General features: G+C 42.0%; 1 protein-coding gene across 2 annotated transcripts; it reads right to left on the bottom strand.

Annotated features, from left to right (window-relative positions):
* Positions 1-740: 740 nt before the first annotated feature.
* NAA50 (N-alpha-acetyltransferase 50, NatE catalytic subunit) lies at positions 741-23,050 on the bottom strand. 2 transcript variants are annotated; one of them, XM_051780339.1, is made up of 5 exons: positions 22,882-23,050; positions 8,697-8,833; positions 8,108-8,227; positions 7,110-7,176; positions 741-4,681 (listed from the first exon to the last, which is right to left on the bottom strand). In XM_051780339.1, exons 1-5 carry the CDS (start codon positions 22,887-22,889, stop codon positions 4,501-4,503), a joined length of 513 nt encoding a protein of 170 aa, XP_051636299.1. In that variant the 5' UTR covers positions 22,890-23,050; the 3' UTR covers positions 741-4,500. The 2 variants fall into 2 exon arrangements, with proteins under 2 accessions (XP_051636299.1, XP_051636300.1); XM_051780340.1 differs by having other exon boundaries at positions 8,697-8,830.
* Positions 23,051-23,084: the final 34 nt, after the last annotated feature.

The following is a 23,084-nucleotide window of genomic DNA, read 5'->3' as shown; positions in this document are numbered from 1 at the left end:
CACATTATTTTAATGAATGCAGCAACTCCATTACCGGGAAAGAAGTTTCCAAAGGAGCTTAAATTGAATAGAATACAATGTAGAATATTTAGAGAAATATTTCTTTTTCCCCAGAACCTGGGCCAGAGTGCAACTTCATCACTTCATATATGGCATTTCAAAGCAGGAGAGAAGCAGAATGAAACTGCAAACAAAAAAATGGCCTTAACAGAAGAGATTGGAATAGGTAAAAAGATAGATGAGTTTTACTTAAAGATCTTTCTGAGAAAAGTCACTATGGAAGAGTATGTGCTGCATCTTAAGACCAGTTACTTTTACAAGTACAGACCATAGTTTTTCAAAGATTGTTGTCAAGATTTGTAATAACTAGCAGCTAATTTTAACACTTTAAATTATTTAACCTGGAAAGCCCAAAACAGAGTTCTTGATACCTGGTCTGTTTGTTTCAAGACTGCTCACTAATCAATGCAAAAAATATTCCAGGACAGTTCCTCCTCCTATGCTCCCCTCCACCCCATAGGACAGGATTTCTGAGGAAAGGCTCATAACTTCAGGGAAAACAAACAAACAGACCTCACTCTCCTCAGTTGTCAGACACCCTTGGCATTCATCACAGCAATCCAACACACAGTTTGTGTTAGAAATCTTCTGTGTTACACAGTTTATGAAACATCTGAGGAATATTCTGTATCTGATTTCAGAGGGAAACATCTGGACTGCAAAAAATTGCACATGACAAGTTGTAAATGACATAACTCAAATAGTGCACGTTTATTCTGAACGGTATTTCTAAAGAGTTTGAGAAAAACAAAAACATGCTCCTGATGTACAACAAGGGCAATGATATAGATTAAAAATGGACCATCTTATTGTAAAGAATTTGCTCCCCCTGCAACTTAACTTGTAACATTAAGAATTCATCTGTAAACTGCATAACAGCATACCTTTGACTAAACCTTAAACTCAAGAGACCAGGGGTGGTCTTAGCCAAATTAATCAGGAAGCAGTTGCAGATTCAAAAGAAACATCCAAGTCAGCAAACACTTTACAAAACACAGACTTTGTGCATAGCAGCTGACCCTGGATTACAACATGGGGGAGAATAAAACAATTTGGGGAATCAAATTTTTACTAGACACAGGGCACCATCAAGATTTAACGAAATATCACATAAGTTTGTTTCAATCGTAACAGTATGTCATATTTAGTTGGCAGGTTTAACCATTAGCTGCATCATGTAAACTCAGCCAGTTTCTGTATACACAAAATAAATTCTCTCCCTTCCCCCTCCAAAAAACGAGGGATCTCTCTTCTGGATGATTCTTTTTCTCCTGTACCATGGTTTCCTCTAGTAGGAGTCTTTTCGTAGATAATATCTTCATACTTAACCGACATAGGACAAAACCAGTTGCAGAGATTCAGGAATAACTTGTATATACACAATTTACACTCTAAAGCTGTTAGTCACCCACATTTTTCTTGCTAGATCTTCATCCAGAACAGGAAGTGCTGGTGGTTTTTTTCCCCACTGAAACTCCTAACTTTTGAAAAATTTACTTGTTCATAAGCTGCTATTTTCAAGCTAAAGGGATGCGCTGCTGCAGCAACAACCAAAGTCACTGAAGTTCTCTGCAGTAAGCCCATACTTCACACAATTTCAGTGTCTCTGGGTAACAACACTAAGATACAGCATTCTCCTCCCTCCCTCACCATGGTTGATATACTAATAAAATACAAGTGTTTGTCATCCAGAACTACTGACCTTCACTTGCCCTTATCCATGTACAGGGAACAAAACTTTCTCTGAGATTCAGAATAAACCTTGTATTCAAGATTCAACAACTGTTTTCCAGGATTAATAGCCTGGGAAAAGGAGTCTTAGATTTGTGGTTACTCTCTCTTCCACCTCCTACAAAACATTTTATAAGAAGTTACAATGAGGCAGGTCTGCTGTGGAATAGGAGCTTTAAGAATTGTTTTCATGGATACATTCATAGAATGATGGCAGCCCAAAGCAAAAAGAGACAGAAACAAAGGTTAATCCAAGTAAGTTCAGACATCAGACTCGTGTTTTTAAACCTGAAGGAAAACTTCTGTGAAACACACTGATTTGTGGAAGCCTACGACAACAGCAAATCCTAAGAGTTCATATCCCCACACCCATCTACCCAACCCAAACACTTACCACTTAGTTCTAGAAGAATGAAGAGCACTTTGCTTGGCACCAGAGGCAGCTATGGTCTGAGTTACAGCTGTGCTGCACAAACATCCTCAAATACAATACTATCTCTCTCTCCCTCCCCATACTTCTCTTGGTTTGGTCTACAGATGGCCAGGGAAACTATGTTGGCATATGACAAGCTAATTGTGCTTCAATACACTCCCTTCTAGAAAGATGCTGGAACGGCCAATATAACCACTGTGAGCAGGTCCTAGCCCTACTGAAAATAAGCTTCTGTCAAAAACTAGGCTGCCTCTGGCCAAGGGAACCGTTTGCATCTTTCTAGCCAGAGTCTGCCACCGAGTGTTGCAAACACAGGTGCTCAGGCCACGCAGACAGGCTGTTGTTAACGATCTGCCCATCCCCAAGACTCAATTAGTGCAAACCCAGCAAATTAAGTAGCTGTTTTCCAGCATAGGTCAGTCAAGATGCACTCCAACAAACGCTACATACCTCTGGGAAAGAAGGAGTAATTCTGTAGCAGCTCATGTAGTCACCCCCTGCGTATCAAAGACCACATAATGTGCAACGAGGGGTGCCATCCCTTGCCTCACCACAACTCTCATCTTGGAATCCTTGGTTCCCAAGTCACCCTCTAATGACTGGACAGCACCTTCTAACCAGATGAGTGCTGCAATGCGCACTGTAGGTTGGAGGTTTTCAGAGTGGATGAATTCAAGATGCAGATTTAAATTTTAAAAAGCAAACAGGAAAGGAACGCAGTTCAGCATTTACTTGGGGGATGGGGCAGGTTGGTGTTGTCTCAGCTCAGTGCACTTTCCCAGGTGCTTGGAGAAGAGTCCAAGCTCAAGTTGGTATTTATATTGGCATACATAAAATCGCTGGCAACAGTGCGTAGGAAGGGAGCACGAAAGGATGCAAAGCAGAGCTTAGTACAGTTCACTGTAGCCTCGAGTTTACAGTACTAGGAAGAAGCCAGTCAGCCTATTTTCCAAACCCATAAAATGCTCTAATATATGCTGCTTTCTCCGGTGCTCCATGAACACCCTCCCAAAACAGGAGAACTGCATTATTACTACTGAACAGGGAAAGAGAAAAATAATCTTCAAAGGAGCAAACTGTGCAGTTCTTCACCACCTCTTCCCGAAGGAGCACATAAACACAGCAAGCCAAGCCAACCCCAAGCAAATCCAGGAGACCCCTGCAAAGCTATGTGACGAGGGTCAGACTCGTGTCTGCCTTCTCTGCCTTGCTGCCTGGTTTCCTCAACCCTTGCCTCATCTCTAGATGTGTCACTACAGGTTTAGTAGCTGTAACAAACTGGAGGCAGATGCTTGGTTATGTGATCAAAGCTGGTAAGGTGGTCACAGTCACTTTTACCATCCCAACACCACAGGTAAAACTAACTCTCAATGAGCCCTACAGCATTTCACCCATTTTTAAAGCAAGGGTCTTGCCTCAGGATTCATATTTTTACAAGGTTACTCTTGCCAGCACCAGATCTAGCTTTTACTCTGGCAGAAGTCTGCTGGGAGTTGGGTAAATGAAAATAAGAAAAAACAAAGACCACTCTAAACTCTCCTCTCAGTCAGTTAAGAAGTGTAGCACCAGCTTGGGTGAGGAGTATTTAAAAAAGCATTCAAAAAGATTAGCCCAGGCAGAGTGAAAAGGTATGGTAAAGTAGCCCACCCTTCTCAGCAAAAGATGGAGGAAAAAGCCATACTCAAAAATATTGGGAAGAACTAAATATACTTTTTTGAGGTGGGGAGGATTAAGAGGAGGAGTGGGAAGTACTGAAGTAACATTCAAAGGTTGGGGGAGAGTAAAGTACCCTGTAGGTTATAAAAAACACGATAATGTAGGAGTCAAAGGACAAGATATTGCTTTGCCTTTTTTCCCCCCACTGGATTTACATTCTGCTTACTGAAAGAGTAATTCTGAAGGAAACTTGTTATCAGGATAACCTGCTCAAGCCCTCCACACCTCAAACTTAAAAGAGATCTGCACACCTTTTCCCACCCTAACAGAAAACAAAAAACAAGCCCCCTCAGAAAGAACCCCACCAGAAAGGAGAGCTCAAAAAAAAAAAAAAACAAACCCAAAACCAACCAAAACCCAACCCCAAACATGATTGGACAATCCTTGGAAGAAGCATTACATTTTGTTGGAGAGAGGTCAAGAAAAAAAAAATTAAGATGAAGCGGTGGAGTAAGAAACAAACAAACAAAAAAAAAAAACCTAAAAAAAAAAAATCAAGAGGCCTCTCTTTCCTTATTTGGCGACAAGCAAGTGCAAGAAAGTGTCCGCTGGGGTTTTGTTCAGTTGTCGGTCTTTTGCACATCTGCATTCTGGCCAAGACAAGGGGCTTTGAGGTTTTTCTGCAGCACATGGGCATCTGCGGGCTCTATCCTCTTGTAGTAGTTTTTCTTCGTCTCAATGATCTCAAAGCCAAACTTTCTGTAGAAGTCAATTGCGGACTCATTGCTGATCTGGACATGCCTGGGACAGAAGGGAGGAGAGAGCGACAGGTATCAGTATTCTGCCTCCATACCCAGAACGGTCAAAGACAAGGTAAGAAACAGCTAGCTCATTCTAGCTGTTCTAGCTGTCTAAAGACAGGAAAAATGGTGTAAATTAAGGTTTGGAAATTCTGCTCTTCCCAAATCAGTTCTGAGCTAACACTCAGCTCCTGGATGGCCCATGGCAACCAACAGCAGTAAATGTTTCCCCTCAGTAAAGCTCTTTTAAGGAACACAAAATAGCAGAGAGACTCTAAAGCACTACTACCTCAGTAATTACAATTTTTCTTAATCTGGAAAAGGCAGATATTTTGTGGAAATACATAACAGCGTTTCACCGTAGGGCCAACTTTAACACCCTGTAGTAAATACTTCTCAGATGATCAAAGGAGTTGACTAAGTGGTGATCCCAACACACTGCAACATAAAACTGGCAACTGTGTACACCTTGCTCACTTCTAACTACCCCTCTCTCCTCATAAAAAAGTTATGGCAGCACAAAGAAGCCTTATGGATTTACAAAGTCCTTTCCCCTTTCTTGCCCCTTTCACCTATTTCCCTTGAGTTTTACAGACTTTGCTAGCAAATTTCAAGAGTTCAAGGCCTCCAACACAAACAGACATCAGTTCTTCATCCTAAGTGACTAGGATATCTATTTGCACAAGTTTCATTAAAAAAGAAAAAAAAAAGAAAAGAAAGAAAGGAAAAAAAAAAGTTTGGCTCAAAAGGCATTCATTAAACACTCCCAAAATTCAGTGGACACCACACAAACTCATGAATCACTTTGTCATGACAACACGCTGAATAACCATAGAACCAAAGCAACTCTGGAAGCAACAGCAAAACAAAACAAAAGATCTCAGTGTTAAGCCCAATAAGCATCAAATAGCTAAAAGGAAACTTCATAATAATGACAAATTTAGTCACTGATGTTAAGCTGTATAAATAATATATTCACGTAGAATACACACAAACACCAGACACAGTAATAAAATCAATGGGCCACTAAAAGAACTTTGTTATGCCCAGTTTTCATGGTTATTGTTATCCCAGAATCCTTATTCTGGGAAGTGTAATGAAGAATTATAAAGGATTTGGCTTTTTGCATTAAAACCAGCAAACAGCCCCTTCACTGTGCACACAGTAACGTGCAAAAACGAAAGCCCCTGTCCCATTAGCAGACATCTGAGAGAGATTTCATTACCACTTCTGAGGCAGGAGAGCAGGAATACAAGCCAAAAGCAGCCTTACTCAGACTCCTCTTTAAAACACATGTTCCTCTTACAGAGATGGCACAAATAAACAACAGTAGAGGACGTGAAAGACTTTGCACCTCCATGGTAGAAGTGGTCTAAGCTTGAGGAGAAAGTCACTCCATTTAAAGTGGTATCAGTGTATGAAACACTCCTCACTCAGCATCTTCAACAGTCCTGGCAAGAATTCTGGGTGCAGTTCCCTGGCAGCACAAGTCCATCCATACCTGCTGTGGGATTATCCCTAGCAGTGCATCGTGGTTGTAGTGGTGTAAGCAGGCAGTGATGGACAAGGAAAAAGCTGGCTCAGAGAAGTGATCAGGCCAAAAACTGCATCAGCTCACTTGGTAATTGCACGGACATCAATGCACAGGAAGAAGTGTGAAGCCAGCAGCAGAGGAGAAGCATGGCTTTGGCATCTATGGATTTCAGGTTCTATTTCCAGGGGGACCTATTAAGATGGCTGTCCTCTACCCCAGTGCTTGTTCTCTTGTCTGCATCATGCCAAGTGCTTGTGTAGTTGATTAAAAAAAAAAAAAAAAGAAAAAGAAAACCCACAGAAAACATTCCCCAAAACCACACTAAAACAAAAAACAACACCCAGAAACAAAACTGAAAACAGCTTCCCCAGCTGGGTGAGGGCACTGATCTAGTTTATTGTGTTGCTGCACAAATAGCTGACCTGTCAGTGTGCAGGAATGGGAATAGCAGTTTGGCCTTACAACTGAATGTAAACTCTGAGTGCTTGCAAGCATCTCAGATCTGATGTTCTAACCCACAGAGTGCTGTCACAACAGACAGATGGCAAATGCATCAAAACTGCATGCAAGACTGAAGGTGACATTGTAGGATAAAAATAAAATCCTTTCTAAAAAGATTTTTTGGCCATTCAGTGTAATTTTGCTCTAGAACATAATTTTGTAACTAAACTACTTTCAAATTCAGCAAATTTGCAAAAACCCTTGTAAAGCAAGCAAGCTTTTGGTTTTTTCAGCATCACACAACAAGCCCAGAATATGACTCCTAGCTTTCTTGCTAGAACTTAAAAGATTTTGCATGACCCCACTGAAATACATACTAAAAATGCTCTTGGATCTCCCTCCCTTTGCTCCTGTATCTACTCAGAAAATGCATGGGTGTACCTTCTTTACTTACAGATAGATGTTGTCAAAAGTGCCGTCTTTTTCACAGATGTTTAAGACATGATTCAACATTTTAGTTCCTGCCGAAAGGTAAACAGATACTTCAGAAAACCAGAAGGGCACAATTAAGTACTTAGCTAGGTGCTTTCTTGAGGAGAGGCAGGTTAACTGTAGGTAGACCAAAATGATAGAGCTTGTGAGAAGTAGAAAAGGCAAATAAAACATGATGTGCAGGCATTTCACTGTCTCTCTGACTGCTCACAAACTTTAATTCATTGTTGCTTTGAAGAAAATAAAAAACCCCACAACAGCCCAGAAGCATATTTTAATACCAGCTTCAAGGTCTCAAACTCACCTCAAAAAACGGTCAAAACAATGTATAAAGCAGTGAGAGCACTGGTAAGTTTTTCTACCAAAGACCTAGTAAAATAATTTAAAATAAAGTTATCTTTTCATTCCAGTTTATCAAAGCAAATGGGTTACTGTAAGGTCTTGATTAATCTGGCCTATGTATTTGCAAGGTAGAGCAAAGAATAAAATGCAGTACAGACAGAAACCAGGTACTACCCCTGAGCAGCAATGATCAGTAGTGATAAAGACAAAATAAACAGAAAAATCGTACATTTAGAAGAGTGAAGGGAGAAGCCAATGAAGGAATGTTGTACTCCACTGACGTATGACTTGCATACTGGCTACATACTGTTAACAAATTATTTCATCTCTCTGCATCAATTTTCACATCTATAGAAGCAGAGTATTTACATCATGATATGATAATATGGTTAAAATTAAAATAATCTGAAATCCTGAATTAAAAATTCTACAAAAAGTCCATTTCTGAAAGGCAGGGAAAAAAGAGCACATCATAAATCATACTCTTTCCCCCAAGTCCCTTTCAAAGGAACCAGTGGTCTAAAAGTGCACTAACTTTTAAAAACCTGAAAGCACATCTAGAATGCTGCACAGCAACCTGGTTTCTCTGGTGACTCAGATACAAAAGATCCTCCTTACCTATTCCTAGCCTTCGGTAGGGTGCCAGGCATCCAAGTGTCATGATGTAGAGTCTCTTCTGGTTCTGGGAGTGATCCACCCGACAGCACACTGCTCCCACTGCAATATCATTGAAATAGGCTGCCAGGGAGAGAAACAAAGGGTTATCAGTCACAAATCTCAAACTATACATACAGGTCCTTCGTTTACACCCTTGATCTTCCTTCCTCCCTCCCACCCTGCTAATTCTCCCATCCAGATAAAATATCATATATTGTGGATTCACACTTGAAGTTACCAGTGGAGCTTTAACACAGTGGATGCTTACTACCATTCAAACCAACCAGCAATGACATCAGGAGGCAAGCTGGCAGCACACAATTGTTTTCTGCTGAAACAGAAAACGTGCCTATTCCCAGTGGGATGTAATCTATTTAGAAAACAAACCCTCTGAGGTTGGGACTGCTGCTTTTTTTGAAGTTCCCAAACAGTTATTTTTCATGATGTAAACCAACAAAATAGAAGGAGCTGCTGTTCAAAATCATTATGGACAGCAATGATGAGCACTTCTGCCACCATAGCCCACAATTACTGGCAAGAACACTTGTACCTAATTTGGCTAGTTCGCCAACCTCCAGTACATCCTTGTAGAACTTGTCATTGTAGCTGACAGGAAAAATGACCTGGTTTAGCCTCTTCAGCTGCTTAATGTTGTGTGGCGTCACATCTCCCAGCTCGATCCGGCTACTGGAACAAATCAAAACACGCTTAACATCTGACACACTGCAAAATTTTTAAGGACACAAAAGATTAATTATTTTATTTATGCTTAGAGAACTGTCCCACCTAATCATCAGTTCAATACACATTTGAACTGCCATGTCCAACCCATACAATTAAGTCTTACGTTGGTGGCTGATTTAACTCGCAAACCTAATTTCAGTCAGTACTCTACAGTCAGAGATTTCTCAGGCCACACTTAACACTAAGGCACCGTAGCGCACGTGCGGTTTCATTGGGTGGGAGACAGGAGAACACAAATCTCTGCAGAAGTATTAGCTTCGACTTTATACTGCTAATTTTCACACTGATCATCAAGATCACAAGGGGAAAGGAAAGAAAACCCCAAAGAAAATACCAGAGGAACAGAAAGCTAGAATAGAGACCAAGGAAATGAAGTCCTTATCTGTGCTTCATAGACAGCCTTAATTTTACCACCTATCAATATAAAGCTTATGCTTAGACAAAGACTAAGTCACTACTAGACATATTTCTCTAAAAAGCAACAATACCATGTGGAGCAAACATATTAAGCCTGTTAATATGCAAGTGTGCCCCTCTCAAGGTGGTATCTGCATCTACTATGATCATCTCTGATGTAATCCTTCCCGCTGACTGAGAGCAGAATCACAATTTTAAAATACCAGTACTAAATTATACTGAGAACAAACAGACCAAGCTTCTCTCTTTTCTAATACTAACTTCCTGACAGAAACACTATATACACAGAAGCAAACCTAAACAAACCAAAGAAAAATAAATAAAGAGATCAGCTGCTCCTAGGTGAATGTAAGCAGTTTTAACAAGGACTACAAGAATGAAAAATAAAAAACCCCAGATAATCAAAATCATTTCCCAAATGGTCACCAGAATAAGAGGGCAGGTACAAAGCCAATACACATGGACTTAGAAATGCAAAGAATTCTCAGTTCACCTCAGCCCTGTTTTTACTGAATACACATGGGCAACTAGATTGTTTTCTGCCCAAACAGCAGGAGAGACACTGCTCGCCTTTTAGAAAAAAAATCAAATTCCATTTTCAAAGAAGCAGCTTTGTACATCAGGCTTGAAGTTCATTCTAGTAATGTGCTGCTTTCCATCTCCAATGTCTCTTGTGCCTAGGCAGGTTGTTTTTCAGATAGATTAATCCTAGGACACAACAGCACAAGTTAATTTAAATAACACAGTGACGCTAAGAAGATATAATAACTTATTTTTCTTTAAGAACTGCAACAAGCAATGCAGAGTATAATCTGTCTCTGTTTTATTAACTGACCTTGGCTATACATGAAAACCCCCTTAAATGATTAATACTCCAGATACCAGTTTTAGTTGTCACTACCAATGATGGGTGATAAATGCACAATGCTCTCTGGGCATTGTAGTGCAGCCTGAAAAACTATCAGAAAAAGCTACAGGAATGGAGTCTTTAACATTTACTTCAAGAATCATAACTTACCTTCACACCTACTTTCTCTTTTTACAGCAAAGAATACAGTTTTCAGTTCTGCAGAGATATCAAGGCACACCATTGCCCGCTCTTCAGCATGACACAATTGCCCTAGTGTTCCCTACAGAAGCTAAACAACTTGTAAGTAGGGCCTATCTTTTAGAGGACCACCAAGCATAAATGGACAATTGACAATTTTGTAATTCTCCATGACATCAGTATGTTCAAGTTACTACTCTGAACTAATGGATGGCATTTACACATCAACTTTGCTCACTCCAAAGTTTAGCCTTTTTGTCACACATTTGCTAAAGAGATTAAAAAGCCCCCTGATTTCAAGCATCTCATGTCAGTATGGGTTCTTGCAAACTCTTCCAGGCAGCTCCTCATCTATCTTCCCCCCACCACACTGCACATGTCAACCTTTTTCCTCCAATTGCAAAGGCAATTGCTAAGCAATGAATCCTTGCAGTTTGTCCTCGAGCTCTGCTCAACTGTACAGCCATCTCCTGAGAGACATCTCACTATGTGGACAGTATGTTCTCCAACAGTGACTTCAATAATGACAGAAGAAGCAAGAGACTCCATATTCTTGCATTTCATCCATGTCAAGATACCCAGGCATACTATAGGCAAAACCAAGAGGTTATATGTCTAAAGTTTCTTGCTATAAGCCACTACAATGTGCAGAAACAGTCTGCAGTATCTCTTTTCTGTGAGTCCTATGACAACCTTTGTTTCACAGCCCTTTCCAATTTCTAGATTATTTTTGCTCTCAAGATGCCTTTCTTCATGTTTGCCATTTGTGTGAGTCCCTTTGATAATGCTACTCCAACACACAATAACTTCTGAGCTTGTAAGGATGATCTCCTCACACCACAGAAGTTATCAGATGATGAAGAAACTGTAATGCTTGCTTTATGCCCAGCTGTTCAGCCTAGCATGGCAGGGCTTCCTCAGGCACACAGAAGGCAAGTTGTGCCCTTTTCTAATCCCAGCCAGCAATGCTGCTACTTCTTCCTCACAAAAGGCAGGAACAAAACTGTGGCATGTCTGTTCCTGGGTATATTTCTGTCTCCAGTTTTGCTGGAGCAGAGCACCTCAGTAATCTTGCACTCGAAGGGAAGAGCAGACTGAACAGCCTCTTTTGTTGTCATTTGTATCAGAGTGGAAACCAAAGGGAGCAGGTCTCAACGTCCCAGGTAGGCCAGATTAGCTGCAGTGTAGGAGGTCAGTGAGAGAGGAGACAAATCTCACACTCTATTTAGTCATTGAAAGTCTAGACCTCTTCTCCAAATAATATATTAACCTTGGCAATACTTTTTTTTATATCAATAGTTCCAAGCTTCCATAGATCAGCAATGCATGATGAACTCACAGCAAAGTGGTGAACTCACAGCAAAGTTGTTATACAGGAAGTCCCTTTTGATACTTGAGCAAAAATCTCTGACATAGACCATCATCAGGTACTGCATTTTCTAATATTATTTTAAAATTAATTAGTGACTAATGAAACAAATGAGGCATTAGAAGGCAGTCACTGTGAAATATTTCTGATGACAGTGCAACAGGACACAGATATATTATCACAGGCAGCCATGGCAGGATGTCTAAGAAAATGACCATGTCCAGAAGACAAACCTTCACCAAGAAGGTTTCAGGCAGACAATAAATAAATAAATAAATGCAGAAGTGGAGTCCAAGGCTGCTGGTAGCTGCTGAGCCGAGACATGGCCTCTGAGGCTGGCATCAGGCCAGAGAAATGAGCTCCAGAAGTAGGTGTCTAAAAGGCACTTGTCCATAGATTTCCTAGAGCCCTTAGACTTCCCCCCTCTATCTCTCACCACTTGCCACATTCACTGCTGCCTCCTGCCATCTCCTGCTGCCTGCCTCCTGTGCTCTGTCACTAGCTGGTTCCTCGCTGCTTGAGAATTGCACCAGGGCCAATATTTTATCCTGGAGGAAAATATGAAAAGGGTTTGAGAAACACTGCAGGAAGCATAAATCAATATGCTAAATACATCTGCTTAAATAGTATGCACTAAAACCATAAATTACTTTAATGTATAGTACTAGCTGATTAAATCAGCACCACATCTATTACGCACAAAAACATTTAATAAGCAAACTAAATGAGGATGTGGAAAGGAAGACCCACATCATGAGAGAGTTTATCATTTTGCCTGAGGACAATGTGGCAAAAGTGCCACTGTGGCCTTGAGTAAAATCATGGGAAAGCTGGCACTGCTGCCAAAAGCAGCAGTCTTGCTGTCCCCAAGCCACACATTCCCGTCTTCTTTTTGGCACAAACATTTGTGCAACAATGTGGTGAACCAACACCAATTAAAACTAACCTAGCCAAAAAAAGAAAAGTTTAGTTTTAACCCACATCAGTCCCCTGACTGGGTTCACCACACAAGTCTTCTGCCAGCATAAAGAGAAAACAAGTTGCCGGAGGCAGAACTTGTTGGTTCTTGAACAGAAGTGCCAGCCTACCCCAGTTTAACCTGGAAGCACTGTGCAAGAGCAGCACGGGGATGTAGATCTGTCAGTACACCTGTGAACACAGTACAATGTCTAGCCAATACAGTGCTACACTTTGTCATTTACAGAACAACATACCTTCAAGGATTTTAAAAAAACTATTCCAAATATCCAAGTCAAAGCACCTGTAACAAAGGACACAAAATGATCACTCCCTTCCTTTCACTGGAGTAAAGCAAATACCTTTGTGGGGCTTTTTACTTTTTTTTTTCCTTTACTTTTTTTTTGTTAGTTTTTTTTAATTTTAACAGCTAGTTACAACTAGACCTGCTTCTTCAAGCTACTTCTCAGCCAAATCAGTAACATAAGTTTACCTTGTCAGCTAAGGTCTGATTAGGCCAGTCCTATGCATTCCCACTCAGTAGAGGTATCAGAAATACCTATCCTCTGCTGTTGCAAAGAAAAAAAATAAATTATGAGCCCAAATTAGCAGAACATAAAGATGTGTACAGAGCCTGAAGCACCCAAAAGGGACATGCCCTTCCCTAACAGATTATTTGACTCTATGATGCCAATAATATTACTAAGAAGATACACACTACTGACACCCTACATCTCAAATGGCACTCCATGGAGCGTGCAACAGTCAACTGTACTCCATCTTAACTTCTGGAACAAGTCAACCACCCACCCCAAGCAACTATTTTTAACATGGCAGAATGAGGGACTCCTGGGTCATCATGTCAGGCCTCTTACTACTACAGCGTTCTACAAATCCATACCCTTTCCTTGATGGAATAACAGCCTTCTGAAGCCACTTAAACGTCTTCCACTGTAAGGCTGTTCCCAAGGTACCATTACTCTCATAGTTAGGCTTTCTTCTGATTTCCATCCTAAATGCACTCAAGCCTACCTATATGCTGTCTGTAGATGATGGGTACCAATAATGCCCATCACACATGCCTTTTCAGAGAGTTATGATCTCTTTATGCTTTCCTTCTTCTAACCAAAGCCAAGCTCCTGGCCTCCTCTAAGACTGGCTCTCAAATCCCACTATTCTCATACTAGCTCTTCTTTACATTCCTTCAAATTAAAAGTTAATTTTCCTTAAACACAGTTAATCAAAACTGCTGATGGCACCCCCAAACACTTCCTATTGTCTTGTATAATGGCAATAAGTTTTTCTTGTCTCTACTAGAAGCCTTTTCCTGACATACCACAGAATCAGAGTATTCTGAGTTGGAAGGGACCCACAAGGATCTTTAAGTTCAACTCTTAAGTGAATGGCCCATACAGGGATTGAACCCACAACTTTGGCATTGTTAGCACCAGGCTCTAACCAATATCCTAGGATCCTTGCATTTCTCACAACTGCAACATTCTGTGACTTAGTTACTGCGGAAAAAACACTGAAACTTCACTAGTAAAGGGAACCTGTTCCTGCTGCATAAGGCTGCTATCCATTAAAAGCTCACAGCAACACTGCCTAGCGATGTTAGAGCAGAAGTGAGGAGTGATCCACAAAATCCAAATGGAAGTGTGACTTTAGTGAGGTGACATGCACCAGTTACTGAAACTGGATGCATGCCCAGAACATTGGCATTAACACTTCTGCTCTTGCATGCCAGTGCCCTAGTATCCTTCAGGCGCTGGCTAGAAAAAAACCTCACACTTTTTGTAGAAACAAATGCAATTCCAACTAGTCCCAATGCAGTTGCATTCCTCTACCTGCAGCTTACTATGGGCCTGTTATTTAAACACAGTCTATTTTTCCTACAGTGTCTTGAATTTATAATGGTGGAGGTAACACAGGCTAAACGAGACACTAGTGTTACTTATGCTAAGACTGCCTTTTGCTGCTCAACGTATCCCAAAGGAGAACTGCTACACAGAATGACAGCTCAAAAAACAGCCAATTTCCAGAATTACAGTTCAAGAGGAAACACAAATTCAGTTCCGGGGAATATCGAGCACTGAATACTAGTTTAGAATGAACATCAGGGAGAAAAAAGGGGAATCTTGAGTTTCTTAATGCTGTAAGAATCTCAGTCTCATTCAACTTTAAATACTGCAAGTCTCTCCCCAGAGGGATGTGCCTGACTGAAACAGATCTCCACGCAACTGATAGCTGGGCTCGGCTTATTGAAGGCATCTGGCGTGCTAAATTTAGCAGAGCTGTATCTGAAACTTGCAAAACTTACTGAGGTACCATCAGTCAGGAGAGGGAGTGTGGAGAAATGAGCTCTAACAAATTAAGAGGACTTCAGAGGAGGTTTGTCACCTGCCAAGCAGCCAGCTAAGCTTTACTGCTTCTATTCCGGCTTCCAAGTCAAAGCAGGAGTCTAGACAGGATAATCCACTCATAAAATAAAACCAAACCAGAATGATGAAAGCTATAGACCTGAAGGGTGTGGCTTTGCTTAGAGTTAACTCCGAGGCCAAATGAGTCTCTCCAGTGTTTTGGGTTCTGGGACCATTGGGGTTTTTTTGTTTGCTTTGTTTTTGTTTGGTTTGTGTTTTTTTTTAATAGATGAGCTGTCTTGCTAGGCACACAAGTTAGTCTAGTTCTTGTGGGTAGACCAGTATGTTTTCAATTATCTCCAAGATCTGTGGGCTGTATATCTACTCTGCGTCACTTGTCAGGAAACCAGAAGGATATGTACAAACCTAGCATGGAAAAATCTTACCAATTTGCCTCTGAGTCCCCCTGATCTTCTTTAGCCCCACTTACTACTGAAAACATGTATTTGCACGACACCTGATACTCTGCTGGAAGTTACTCCTGGCTGTATGATGGCCTGCAGAAGGGCACAGTGATGTACAGAATAAAGCTAAGCAATTTTAGAATCAGAATTATCAGATGACTTCATTCAAGACTTGTAATTCTAATGGATCTCACTGTCACGCATCATTATTCCCCAAGACACACTTAGATCCTCCTTGCCTCCCTCATTTATAACAAAACAAAACAAAAAACACAAACAAACAAACAAAAACCAACAACAAACCCACAGCATATTACATTCAAGTTTCTTCATTTTATTTGGATATTTCATTCTGCTTCAACCTAGAAAACCTGGCCACTTACAAAATACTGGCCAGTCTCCACATGCAAGAAGCAAAGTTATGCAATAATAGCCTCACAGTTTTTCCAGTTCAAAAACGTTCTTTAAGAGTTGTACTAGACCTCAAATCTACGCTCAACCATGATCTCAAAAAAACAAAAGCAAACCCTCCCCCTCCAAAAAAAGACAACCCTAAAGCTAAAGTAGCAGCACAATCATGAAGCACCTCAGCTACCTAGATTATGCAAGTGCAAGGGGAGGTAGTGAGGTCACTTCAACAAGTGTCAAGTAAAAATGAACTTTCCTAAGAAAATTAGAAGTTATCTCATTCTGCATCTGGATACAAAAAACAGGAATCACCACGTCCAGCTGACAGACTTTTCAAACTCCAAAATATCAGAAATAAATACAGCTGGTCTACAACAAAAAGCAGCCATACACATATCATTTTGTTGCCTATAGCACTCTGATGCTTCAGAGCACCTCACAAGGTCAAGGCCTAGATTTTAACTCTGCCTATCCCAGGTACATCAAAGTCAGGTGAAAGAGGAAACAACTTGCCTATGATCATACAGCAGATAAAGAGCTGCCAGAAATCCCAGCTCTCCATTGCTCACAGGAACATTCAGATTTTCATCCATGATTGCAAAGCAGTACTCACTAGTATGAAAAAAGCTTTGCTCAAAAATAATTTTGTGTCTCCGTTACCTATATCCCGAGATATCTTATAGATTACTGCCCTTTTCCATACCCTTGGTGTCCCCAGATACAAAAATTATAACCTTCACTTGCCTCCCAGGAGATCATGATCCTTCACTAATTAGTGTTCACGAAGTACCTAATGAACATCAGGAAAGAACACAGGCTTACATTCAAATTCAAAATAGAAGTGATGCTGGGTTTACAAAGTACCTTATTTACACAAATATAGCTCGAGGGCACTTCTAGTATGTACATTAGACAACAAACTATAGAATTGACATATCAGGAGAAAATTATTTTTCTGCTTCACAAACTATTTCTGTAGGTCACTGAAACACCTTTTCTTACAAATGCCTGTGTCCATTAGAACAATTAAAAATAAAGTCAGGTCATTATGAGTTTCCTGCCTTTGGATGTCAGTCCCAGAGCTGGTGGTTTTTTTAAGGTGTTCAAATCACACATTATATTAATAACATACTGTGAAAAATTAACAGAATGTGCTATCAGTTTTATGTGCCTACCTTAAAACACTTCTAAAGCAACAATCATTGTAAGCACCTAACTTACAAGCAAAAACAGCTATTTCCCCCCCCTTCCCAATTTTCAATAAGAAAGAATTGCTCTCAAATGAAAATTTGTGCTAAAAAGCTAAAACCAAACAAGCTTCCTTTAACTGTAATTTTCAACCTAATTTGTGATCTTTACTGACAAGTAATTTCAAGTACCATGTAGAGAAAACTTTCATAAGCCTTCAATTACTGCCCTGGGTCTCACCCCTCACCCCACACTCTCAGGAGAACATAAATACAATGCTCAGATGGTGGAAATCATAAATTTTTCAGGGTTAGAGATTCTAGTCTGCTAAGGACCAAAAATCACATGGAGCCTGGAAAAGAACAGGGAGGGAGAAGGAAGGCCAAGTGAGCTCAGAAGTACTTCATGCATGAAGATCTTACTATGCAGTACAGTACTTTATTTTCAATTAACTAAAGAAAAAAAAACCTCTGCCCCTAGGAAAATTCAAATATCCTAGTCACCTAGTATGGGCACTGTTGTGGAAATGGTTTTAGCTCAGTTTTCTATAAAGCCTTGTTTAATGTCCTTTCCATAATGAATTAATTCAATATGCTTTGACACAAATACACAGTTATCCCATTTCAGTGCTGTGCTTCTCCACTCTCAGGTCCTCAAGTTCAAGAGTCTCTAGCTAGTTAGTCCAAGAGTCTAACTAGTTTCACTGGGTATTCTTCTGTGCGCAGACTGCTTCCCTCTTCCCCTTTGCTTCCAATCTCAAATCTCTCTCCTGACAAACTTCTGCTGCTTTAGAACTCCACATACCCCACTTTTTTCCTTCCCCTCTTTCAGCAGGGAGCAGAAAGTAATCCTGACATTCCCTGCCTCACTTAGAGAAGTAGGGATGTAAGGAAATACTGCACTTCTCTTACTGATTCCCAAAGAAAGATGCAACTTCTGTTCTCTCCTTCACCTCCATTAGGTAAAAATATCTAGCGCCTTCTCAGATTATTGGGCTGAACACTTCTGATGGTTGCCAAATGGGCAGGCTCTTCAAGTTCTGAATAATTTCCGCTTGGATAAAAGTATTTTTCTGGCTCAGCCATCACCCATTATTCCCCATTTTAGAAGAGATTTAATGTGGCAAAGGAGGATGCATCATTTCTTGTCCTCAGGAGATGGCAGCAGAGTCTGTGGTGTTTGGTGATTAACTAAAGATACTATATTTTTCATAGAAGTGTCCAAAACTAGCAAGCCAATCTATATATTAACAAGCCACATATACATGCAAAAAGAACTGAATGGTCAAACAGCACTCAAAAGCCAAGACTGGGTTCTGAAGTGCTTCAATAAAACGGCCACAACCCCTACGTTACCTTCCTACCCTCCCAATCCTTCCTACTTCGTGGAATGTCTTAATCTGGTTATGGAATTAAACTCAAAAAGGGTAAGAGTTATAAATCAGGTTAAAGTATCTATAATAAACTGTACTGAGTTTTTTATAAACTCATTTAGAAGCTATTAAGCCATTTGTAAGCATCCATATAGGCAAGGTCTAAATTTACCATCTATGAAATTAAATGCAGAGAGTATGGCTCACACTTGGACATTTCTAGGTTCAGAAAAAGACTAAAAACAAACAGTGAATTTCAAGCTCAATTACCTTTTTTTTGTCTCCAGTGCATATGACAATTCAGCAGTTTTCTCATAAACTTGGAACTTCCTCCCATATACATTAAGCTCAGCACTGTGCCTAACGAATGGAAGCAAATCTACAGCTCTGCACAAATTCCATCAAACTAACTCAGGAGAGAAAAAACTCTCCCTGTTCTCGTGAGAAACACGCACAGCTTCAGGACCTTGAAAGGTTTACTTTGTGAATCCTGGCCAAACAAGCAGAGATACCAGTTTACCATAATGATTCCCTGTATTTTAAAAACACTAGCTATGTTTCTGTTATGTTCAGTACTCCTCAGCTGTGATGTCTTTCCTACAAAGGCAGCCAGAATAGCACTAGCCTGGAAAGCCTCTGGGTTAGGAAGGTCTCTGTGGTAGCAGAAACCTGCTATGAAACATGCAGCCTTAAGGACTCTTCTGCAGCAAGTGAAACTACAAAACCTGAGACATAACTCTAAACACATAAAAGTGAGAGGCACTCTTCCAGGAATTTCTTACTCAAAAGTAGTGGACCTTACTTTCCGAGGCAGTGCCATAACACACAGCACTTTGCTCTCTTTTCAATCAGTTTTTCATCACGTGGCTCAGCATGTGCTGCCACATGACAATCCCACAGGTGTTTCCCATCAAAACTGGAGTTTGGTCAATGTGACAATGCATATGCACAGGATCACAGGCACTGGGCCCTGCTCAGAACATGCACTACGTGCTCAATGCATCTGACAGTCCAGTCACGCAGCGGGTACAGGCATACAATGGAGCATGCAGGTCCTGCAGTACCCTCATGTAAGGTGGTCTTTAGGGAAGGCTGGATGCCTTAGTCTCCCAGGTTTCATCTGAACTGAAACAGCTCAGAAATGTACCCTTACTTTAAGACATCAACAGGTCACAGACAGAAATAAGCAAATGCTCGAGAATCAATGCAAGATTTTGTCTTCTCCTTAAAACCAGTAGCTTAAGGACTGTAACGAAAATACAAAACCGCTGAGCAACAAGTGAATCAACATCCTGAAAGTAGTAAAGTGTAGGGAGCATTATTTACATCTGCTCTACAAAAACAGCCAAATTACTACACACAGTAGAACCCGAGTCCCTCCCACTGGTATTTTTCCTCATGCAAACCCAGTTCTAAAATAGATTTTCAAATTCCAGAACTAACAATAACAACATTTAGGAATACAATAAATGAAAAAAGAAATGAATCTCTAGAGAATCATGAGGCTCACCAACAGAACAGTGAATTACCTCAGTTTCTCAAGCCACGTTTCAGAAAAAGAGGGAAACATATGAGCCTCTACACTATTGAAATCATTCAGAAGGTGAAGATAAAGCGAACATAAAGCCAAATATCACCAGTAAAACCAGGTGGGAGCTAACAGCAGTAACCAGTTCAGAAGCTGTTTAACTCACCAAATAAGAGAAAACTCACAAAATTTTAAGCAGCTGAGAAAGCAAAAAACTATCTCTGAAACCAGAGGTCCTTAGGAGAGGAGGTCACAGACATTACAACCTGCTATCCATTATTAACACATATCTATGTGCTATTTTGAATTCAGAGAGCTAAGAAAGAGGGCTGCAAGTAACATGTTTAGATCTGAATCCTATAGATCTGAAATTTCAAAACGTCAGTGAACTTGACAGTTTCTTCTTTAATTCTTTCTCTGCCCAAGCAGACTCTTCGTAATTACAGCTGACATTATGTGTCTTAGCGCTCCCCAAAATCATCTCCGTCCTTTGTGGTGTGGGTTACAATGCAACACATACACTCCCAGAAAAAGTACTCAGATGGAGTCAGTTGGTTCAAAAGGACTTATCCACAATTTTGGATTCAATACTAAAGACAGACCAGATCCCTTCGAGCACATCAGTTTCTGTATGTGGGGAATTGAAGCTTTAGATCTATTTTTAGAGCCATCTTCTGACAGTACTTTAGGGATCTTCACCGATCTTTGTAACTTGACAAACAATTTGGACTTGTTTCAAAGTACCCCTCTATAATTTATATATTCCTTTTGAAACATTCTCTAGTCTTTTGGGTCTCTTATTGTATTTAAATGGGGTTATTTTTCAATTTGAGTTCTGTTGGCGTATTTGCCTCTATTTGAAATTTCAGAGAACACCTGGATTCAATATGAGAATCTGCACAAGAATATGAACTTATTCTGCACAAGAACTTGCTGCGTGGTGCTAACAGTGTTTTGGCAAGACAGGAATCTCTCTTCAAAGAGATGAAGGAGTACCAGAAAAGCACAGAGTACAGAGCCCAAAGAATAAGTCTGGAAGTTGAACCAGTGATAAAATTGCCTCCAAGTGAAAGTAAAGTAACAGAAATAAAGTTTGGTGCTCTGAAAGCAGAAGAGGGGTATGTAGGTTTTTACTCCATAGTTTTTTATTAAAAAAGTTACAAAAGGTAAAAATCTCCACAAAATGAGAACTCCTGAGCAGTGCAAGCACAGCCAGGCTCAGCCCCTTGAGGAGCACCACAGCACAGTGCACAGCTCTGGCTGGGACCTGCCAGGAGACCCCCATGGTTCCAGCCGGACGTGCCCGGACAACCCTCACACATCCAGGTCCCAGTAATCCTGTCCCACAGCTGACACACGGCCAAGGCAAAGCTAAGCTGTAGCAAACAGCAGGACGGTCAACAAAGGATAAAAGGAAACCCAGTTCTGTCAGGAGCGCTGCAGAACAACAATCACATCAACTGCCACCTCTCCTGGGCTGATCCTGCTGCTGCTCTCCTCGCAAACTCCACCGTCCTCATTACAAGGTGACTAAGAGTGGGGGTGCCCTGTTCCATGCAGGTGGATAAAGAGTTGTCCAATACCCCAAACACACCTATTTAGTGTCAGCTGAGAGTCAATTTATTTGCAATCATCGCTGAGCCTCTTTCTACAGACACCTGCCAGCCCTCCACGATGCCTGAAGCTGCTTACATGCTGTAAGAAACAGCTAAGAGTCTGTTATCAAGCAGTCTTGTGTGACCTCACCCCAATTGCTAATAAGCTAAAACCCTTACCATTTCTTAGTAAAAGCTTAAGTGCTTCAGCTTCCATTCTCTCTGCCTTAAGCTGCCAAACTGGAATAATAATACCCATCATTGCATAACACCAGTTTCAAGGGGACTGGTTTAATGCTCTTTTGAGAAGCAGCTGTGGAAAGCTTCCTTTGTGAGAATGAAGAAAGTGAGGTACAGGAGTGGAACGATCACATTTCATGGAGCTGAAAGTGATGCTGAAATTAATAAACATTAGGAGATTTAACCAACATTGAAAAACCTGTCCCAAAGTGACCTGCACAAGGTCAGACAGGTCATCTGACACCAAAGCAGAACGGAGAGTCTAAAGGCCTCCGGTCTCCTGCTCAAACACGGCACCCCGTTGCCCCCACGGAGCAGGAAATCAGTGTTTCAGCCAACCACGCCTGAAATCTCCGGTTTTCAAGAGCCACAGAGAAGTGATGGCAGGCCGAAAGCAGCGTGCTACAGAAACGTAACACAGAACACAGCTCGTTTGTCATCCATCCACGCCGCACAGCCTCCACGTAGCAATTAAAGACTTAAACCCCGACAAAAAGTGCTAAGAGGACATTACACACAACAGCGGTGCAAAATCACACACACCCGAGGCTGGCAGCCTTTTCGCACCGACCGAGCGGCGCTTCTTCGCTACTGCCACACAACGACGGCAGCCCAGCCAGGCAGGGGCGACAGCTGGGCCCGCATCCCCGTCCGCTGTGCGGGTTCCCGGACACCGCAGGGTGGGATCCCCCCGAGCACGCGGAGCCGCCCCGTCCCGCGTCCCCGGCGCGGCGCGCCCGGAGCCCCCGCTCCGGCGGCGGCACAGCCGGGAGGGTACGGGGGCTCCCGCGGGGCGCTCCTGCACCGCCGGCTCTTCTCCCTCGAGAGGGGCTCCCCCTGCACTCGCCCCCGCAAGCCCCGTCCCCGAGGGCGGGAGGGACGCGGCGACACCCCTCAAGTCCCGAGGCGGCGGCACCGCTCGGTACCCCCGCGCCTCCCGTCCGCCGCGCCTGGCCCGCAGCGCCCGGGCCCGCCCCGCTCCCGCTCCCCGCTCTGCTGCCGGGCGGCCCGGGCGGGCCCAGCCCGGGCCGAGCCCCGCACTCACCCCTTCATGGTGCGTCCGCGGCCTGCCTGGCCTCCGCGCTGGCTGCGTGCAGGGCCCGGCGATGCGGGTGCGGCTCCGGCCTCGCCGTGCTCAGCGCGGGCGCCTCAGTCTCCTCCCGATCCCACTCCTGATCCCGATCCCGCTCCCGCTCCACATGGGCCTCCGCCCGCCCCGCCCCGCCCCGCTGACCCCTCACCTCACGC

Source organism: Manacus candei, unplaced genomic scaffold, assembly GCF_025592945.1.
Source record: "Manacus candei isolate 608988 ecotype Guabito, Panama unplaced genomic scaffold, ASM2559294v1 h1tg000014l, whole genome shotgun sequence".
NCBI lineage: Eukaryota > Metazoa > Chordata > Aves > Passeriformes > Pipridae > Manacus > Manacus candei.
This window is presented reverse-complemented; position numbering and strand designations above follow the sequence as displayed.